The 7,355-nt window shown below is 39.8% G+C and overlaps 1 protein-coding gene across 1 annotated transcript in view; it reads right to left on the bottom strand.

The window, feature by feature from the left end:
• The window catches only part of LOC119416592 (melanocyte protein PMEL), a 53,680-nt gene extending 48,324 nt beyond the window's left edge, over positions 1-5,356 (bottom strand). Inside the window, exon 1 of the mRNA XM_037683782.1 lies at positions 5,263-5,356. Within this exon, the coding sequence (XP_037539710.1) occupies positions 5,263-5,326 (64 nt within the window). The 5' untranslated portion in view covers positions 5,327-5,356. The remainder of the gene's footprint in view (positions 1-5,262) is intronic.
• Between the last annotated feature and the right edge of the window lie 1,999 nt (positions 5,357-7,355).

Genomic DNA, 7,355 nt, shown 5'->3' with positions numbered 1-7,355 from the left:
TCAGTGTCATGCCCAGGGACACTTCAACATGTGACTGCTGGTGGAATTGAACCCCCAACTCTCCCATTGGAGGACGACTGCTCTAACCACCCAGCCACAGCTGCCCATCAAGTCACTTTGTAATTAATTTGGCAGAATGCTTTGGGTCACTGTTCATTTGAAGACCTGTTTGTTACTGAAGCTTTAACATGCTGGTTTATGTCTTGAGATGCTGCTTCAGTATTTCTGTTCTTTCCTCGTGATGTCATTTGTTTTTGTGAAGTGCACACGTTTGTCCTGCAGCAAAACACCCCCTTAGCATGATGCTGCCACCCCCATCCTTCATAGATGGGGCTTCCAAATGTCTCCCATTTTCTTAAATATCTGATATCTTGGCTTTTTTTTTTCTTTTTGGATTTTCCCATAATGCCACACAAATAAACAGTGTGTCTGAGGTGTGCCTTCAGTTATCTGAAATGTTTTCAATTAACTTTTTAAAAGCTTCCAAAGCCAGCACATCATCAACATCTGGGCATTCCCAAACCATAAAGGCATAATTGATCTTAGTGGATGTAAACTTGTGACTTTGAATAAAGTAATAAAATCCCTTGCATTGTTTGTTCATTTTGCAGATAGAAATACTTTCTGGGTGGTGTTTGCATATTCTCTCTGTGCATGTGTGGGTTTTCTCTGGGTGCTCCAGTTTCCTCCCACAGACCAAAAACATGCATGTTAGACTGATTGGTAACTCTGAATCGTCCTTGGGTGAGAGAGAGAGTGAATGGTTGTTTGTCTTGTTTGTCTCTATGTGTCCCTGTGCTGGACTGGAGACTTGTCCAGGATGTACCCTGCCTCTTGCACAGTGACTGCTGGACATGGGCACCACTGACCCCCGTGACACAAAATGGAAGAAGTAGGTAAAGACAATGGATGGATGGATGGATGGATGGATGGATGGATGGATGGATGGATGGATGGATGGATGGATGGATGGATGGATGGATGGATGGAAATACTTTTGTGAATCCTGACTAACCTAAAACTTGAGTTTAGGTATAAACTTTAAGTCTGATCTCACTTGTCTCAGTTTCTAGTTTTAAAAATCATTTAAAAGCCGTTTTTAAAAATACTTGCAAATGTTTCTTGTTTAGTAATGTTTAACTTTGACAATGAGCTGTTGTTAATGTAATTTGTGATTTCCTTGTTTGTTATTGACTTCTGACTTTTATTGTTTTGTCTAATCGTACTGTATCCCTTCCCTTGACCCTACATGTGTCTATTGGTTCTGCCCGGCCAGTTCTGTGAATAAGAATCTGTTCTTAGGATTTATGCCTGGTTAAATAAAGGTGAAATGAAAATGAATTAAAACAGGAAAGGTTTAGTCAGAGGTACAATGAGGGAGAAAATAATGGTGAACTACAGTTTATGTAAAAATCTGGTTTGAAATGTATAAGTCCAAATCCTGTAGGTAAATGTTAAATAGTTCAATAATATTATAAAATAAAGTGAAACATTAATACTCCTGAAATTAACGAGTCAAACTTCTGAAACGGATTACAGGAACAGCTCTAAATTGGTTTAAATCATATTTATCTGATAGATTCCAATTTGTAAATGTAAATAATGAATCTTCATCATACACCAAAGTTAGTCATGGAGTTCCTCAGGGTTCCGTGCTTGGACCAGTACTCTTTACTTTACATATGCTTCCATGAGGTAAAGTTACAAACCGGATTCCAAAAAGTTGGGACACTAAACAAATTGTGAATAAAAACTGAATGCAATGATGTGGAGATGGCAAATGTCAATATTTTATTTGTAATATAACATAGATGACAGATCAAAAGTTTAATCTGAGTAAATGTAACATTTTAAAGGAAAAATATGTTGATTCAAAATTTCACAATGTCAACAAATCCCAAAAAAGTTGGGACAAGTAGCAATAAGTGGCTGGAAAAAGGAAATTGAGCATATAACGAACAGCTGGAAGACCAATTAACACTAATTAGGTCAATTGACAACATGATTGGGTATAAAAAGAGCTTCTCAGAGTGTCAGTGTCTCTCAGAAGCCAAGATGGTAAGAGGATCACCAATTCCACCATTGTTGCGTAGAAAGATAGTGCACCAATGCCAGAATGGTGTTACCCAGCGTAAAATAGCAAAGACTTTTAAGTTATCATCATCAACCGTGCATAACATCATCAAAAGATTCAGAGAATCTGGAACAATCGCTTTGCGTAAGGGTCAAGACCGTAAAACTCTACTGGATGCTCGTGATCTCAGGGCCCTTAAACGTCACTGCACCTCAAACAGGAATGCCACTGTCAAGGAAATAACAGAATGGGCTCAGGAATACTTCCAGAAAGCATTGTCAGTGAACACAATCCACCGTGCCGTCTGCCGTTGCCAGCTGAAACTCTACAGTGCAAAGAGGAAGCCATTTCTAAGCAAGCTCCACAAGCTCAGACGTTTGCACTGGGCCAGGGGTCATTTAAAATGGAGTGTGGCAAAATGGAAGACTGTTCTGTGGTCAGATGAGTCACGATTTGAAGTTCTTTATGGAACACTGGGACGCCATGTCATCCGGACCAGAGAGGACAAGGATAGCCCAAGTTGTTATCAACACTCGGTTCAGAAGCCTGCATCACTGATGGTATGGGGTTGCATGAGCGCTTGTGGCATGGGCAGCTTGCATGTCTGGAAAGGCACCATTAATGCAGAGAACTATGTTCAGGTTCTAGAACAACATATGCTCCCATCTAGACGTCATCTCTTTCAGGGAAGACCCTGCATTTTTCAACACGATAATGCCAGACCACATTCTGCAGCAATCACATCATGGCTACGTAGGAGAAGGATCCGGGTACTGAAATGGCCAGCCTGCAGTCCAGATCTTTCACCTATAGAGAACATTTGGTGCATCATAAAGAGGAAGGTGCGACAAAGAAGGCCCAAGACGGTTGAACAGTTAGAGGCCTGTATTAGACATGAATGGGAGAGCATTCCTATTTCTAAACTGGAGAAACTGGTCTCCTCTGTCCCCAGACGTCTGTTGAGTGTTGTAAGAAGAAGGGGAGATGCCACACAGTGGGAAAAATGGACTTGTCCCAACTTTTTGGGGATTTGTTGACGCCATGAAATTTGAAAACAACAGATTTTCCCTTAAAATGATACATTCTCTCAGTTTAAACTTTTGATCTGTGATTTGTGTTCTATTCTGAATAAAATATTAGATGTTGGCACCTCCACATCATTGCATTCAGTTTTTATTCACAATTTGTTTAGTGTCCCAACTTTTTTGGAATCCAGTTTGTATTACTGAATTGCTGTAACAGTGGCTGAAGCTGCTCAACACTAAACTGAACTGTAAGACCTGCAGGTTCTGGTTCTAATCTCTGTCATGTGAGACTGCGCTGGGTCCAGACTTCAGGATTATAACTATCCACCAACTGGGCCACAGGGCAGAACCTTTGTCCAGACTCAAGACTGAAATGAAGCTGAGTCAGACTTTCGAAAAGGATCATCAACCGTTTAGACATTGTTAAATTAAAAACTTTTCTTTTTATCTACTTGTGAATTTGCTACCAGCTTTGAATGATGTTTGTGTGTAAATGCCTGTCTATGTGTATGTGCATGTATGTTAGCAAAATAGCTCATTAACAAGACAGTACATTTTAATAAAACTCTCAGAAAGGAATAATTGGTCACAAATTATAGCTGATGAAGTTTTGGAGTCATATTGATTCAAGATGGCCACCACAGCAGAGCAAAATATAAAAATGACTGTAACCCAGCCAGGGTAACCCTTCGACAACAAAAAGAAACCGTCCAGATGAGCTGACTGAACATTGTTTGCTGTGGTAGCAGCTGAGAGTTATCCCCTACACACCCTCTGAGCGCCAACGGGTCACACTTTGTTTAAAACTTTGATAAGCAAGCTGGCAGGTGGTACGATCATTCAAGAAATTCTGCTTTCATTTGTTTATATTTTTGTGAGAAGATTTGCTTCTAAACTCACTTAAAGATACTCAAAAATTATTTAAGTTAATTTATTTTAAAAGAAGTGTTTTTTTCAAATTCATGAATGTTAAAGAACAGTTGTTGAAGCTGAAAGAAGAAAAGTATCTTAGAGCTTAAAGGAGTAATACACTAGCTAAAAGCCAAAGATAATAAAAGTAGAAGCTAAAAATAAACAAGCTTAAGTTAAAAGCTAAAATTAGTAAATTGCTTAGTAAAAGGTAAAAGGAAAAAAACGGTAGTTAAAACTAAAAAGAAGAAAAAGAAGCATGCTGTGCTAAAGCAGATTTCCTAAAGAACAATGTTTTGAAAGTATTGAAGCTACACTTTTCTGAAGTATTATTTATTAATCCAAATTTGAATTTTTATTGTAAAACTTTTACAATAAAAGTGACAAAACGTCCCAGAACCAGCTCCTGAATGAGCCGAACGTTTTGACATCCGAAAGGCTAAGAGAGAAGAAGTGATGCAGAATTAGTTAGATCGCAAGAAATGACTCAAATTACTTTTTGTGGTCCTATAATGATGCCGTGCAGAGCACTGTGGTAACAAACAAACAAACAAACAAACAAACAATGTGTGCAATACCTGAACAAAAGTTGTGATGAAAGCAGGTGGATAAAACATTATTTTTGTTTTTCGTGAAATTTCAGATTTATATCAAAGAGACAAACACTGGACCACAGCTGCTAAGGAAGAGCTAACAAAGTGGACATTTGTTTATTTAATCTATAATCTGTTAATCTAGAGCTGCACGCTTGTTAAAGCACAAGTGAGAAATGACAGCTTCACATCAGACCTGTGTAACGTCTTCAATGGTTAACTTACAGACGGTTTGAAACGTCCTTTGGTTCTCTGCTGGGTGTCTTTCATGTATGTAGCATTGTTGTCTTTTGTTTGTTTGCTTATTTATTTGATGTTTATGTGTTTGTTTTGTTATTTTAGTTGTAAGGTCTAATGTTCCCTCTGAGGAACAACAGAGCTGAACTCTGGACATGTAAAGGCTGCTCAGGCGTAAACGAACCAGCTGTTTGAAACTGCACTCTGAAATCATTTGACGTGCAGCTAAACTTCAGAACATTTATCTTTGCATCAAATAAAAACACAGAATGCTGTGAAAATGTTCAGTTTTTAACTGACACATCCTCTCTTCTGTGAGAGGCGATAGCTTTGAGCTGAATCATTAGAATCAGTGGTTTCACTGATGAACGTAAAGATTACCCCACGCAGCATGACCCTAAGATCATCTCTGCTCTGTACTCACTTGCTCCGCTTTGTGAAGCTGCAGCCAACAGCATGAAGAGCACGGCAGACGGCCTCATGGTCATGCACCTGTTCCTGCTGAAATGTCCCTTTAGTGAGCTGCAGGCAGCAGAGAAGTGTCTTTATGAGCTCTCTGAAGGTTTAGCTGCAGAGACACCTCCCCCCGGCTGCAGAACCAGCCCTCCTTCAGGATATCTTCAGGCTTCTTGGACTGACCAGCACTCAGTCAGCCTGCAGGGCTCACAGTTTACTGCAGCAGGACTTCATGTCACCACACAAGAAGTGTGAGGTCCCACCTGAACGTTTCAGAAAGCCCTGCTGGGTCATGAGGCAGTGAACTACAGGAACTACCTTTAAACTCACCTCCTGCATCCCTGGTGTTAAGATTATCACGAGCAGCTCTGAGACCTAGAGACAGGAATTAACACCATAAAACCACACAAGTGCTCAGCTGATCCAGGAGCAGGTCCTTTGTGTTCAGACCAAAACTAAAGTTTGATAAAATTTCAGGTTTGGTACATGTTTTTTAATATTTTGGCTTGTGTTAAATGTTAAACTGTTTACTGAGCAAATGCAGAGTGATCCTGTTTCTCTTTATTCTTTGTCTTTTCTTCTGCACCTTAGTGGATGCACATCAGTTCTAGAATTGTGCAGCTCGAGGTGGCTGCATGTTGCAGGAGCTCTCGTACATTCATTCTGAGATTTTGCTTTTGAAAACTTTAATTACTCTTTTTTCTGGATGTTAATCATGTTTTTCCGGATGATGGATTTTACTGAAACCATTTTACATTTGGACATTTGTTATGATGCATAACCATAACAACAAGGTGGTTTTCTACATTTGGGAGCAGCTGATTAACATTTCAAAAGCTCAAAAAATACCTCAACTTCAGGCCCAAATCCCAAATGAGTTGAAAAGAAGGTGCTGTGGATGCATTCCTGTCTACCTGGAGGCAGTGCTCGAGTGCCTGCTCTTGACAGCTGGAGGATCGAGATTGTCCCCTGGCACCTGCAATTAAGTCTGCGGCAATGATGAGCTTGGCAGGCTGCTGGGAGAACTGGACGTCGCTCCGGGAGGAGTTCTGCCCGGCATTCAGACAGTCCTGCTGCCCAAGAGGACCGAGAGGTCTGCTGGGTCTGGGTGGACACGGATCTGCATCTGCAGCCAGTTGCTACAGATCCGCTGAAGGATGGACCGCTACAAGAGTTATTTCCTGCCCACAGCCTTCAGCATCTATAACAATGCCGAAAGAAACCAGGAGGATGAGCTACAACATTTAATTTCCGTTTGGGATTAATAAAGTATTTTTGAACTGAATTGATTTGAATCAACTTTGTGCCCTTTCCACTGTTCAAAGGTCAAAAATCATTCAGGGTAGTTTTATTTAGCACTTTCAATTTTTGTAAATTTTACAAAGTATACTTTGCAAAATATTTTACTTTATTAGAAAATGTTTCACCATAGAAATACATAAAGATCTCTTTAATTCATTTACTGACATTTGGTTTAAAATCTGCATCAGCTGACCTGTTCCATTTTTGTCTTAAGCTGCTTTCTTTAGCATTTAGTTGATATTTTGCTACCTTTAGCTTGCCTTTACCTACTTTCAGCTTTTAGCTAGAGTTTTCCTACTTTTAGGTAGAGTCATATCCTGTAGCTTTTAGCCAGTATGACATTTTGTTTCTTTTACTTGTTAGCTAGCGTTTTGCTACTTTTAGCTTTCAGATGTTAGCTAGGATTTTGCAACACTTAGTGACCTTTTTGTTATTTTATATTTCAGTTAGCATTATGCTCCTTTTACATTTAGCATTTTGCTACTTTAGGAGCATTTTTCTTCTTTAAGCTTTTAGTTAGCATTATTCTTCTTTCAGTATTTAGCTAGCCAGCAATTGTACTTTTAGCTAGTGTTCTGCTGCATCCATCCATCCATCCATCCATCCATTATCTTTTACCCACTTCTTCCATTTTGGTTCACGGGGGTTGCCGGTGCCCGTGTCCAGCAATCAATGTGCGAGGGGCGGGGACACCCTGGACGGGTCTCCAGTCCATCACAGAGACACATAGAGACAAACGAGACAAACAACCATTCACTC

This window comes from Nematolebias whitei, chromosome 11 (assembly GCF_014905685.2).
Source record: "Nematolebias whitei isolate Nwh7 chromosome 11, NemWhi1, whole genome shotgun sequence".
Taxonomy (NCBI): domain Eukaryota; kingdom Metazoa; phylum Chordata; class Actinopteri; order Cyprinodontiformes; family Rivulidae; genus Nematolebias; species Nematolebias whitei.
The sequence above is the reverse complement of the archived record's forward strand: the minus strand, read 5'-3'. Positions and strand labels throughout refer to the sequence as shown.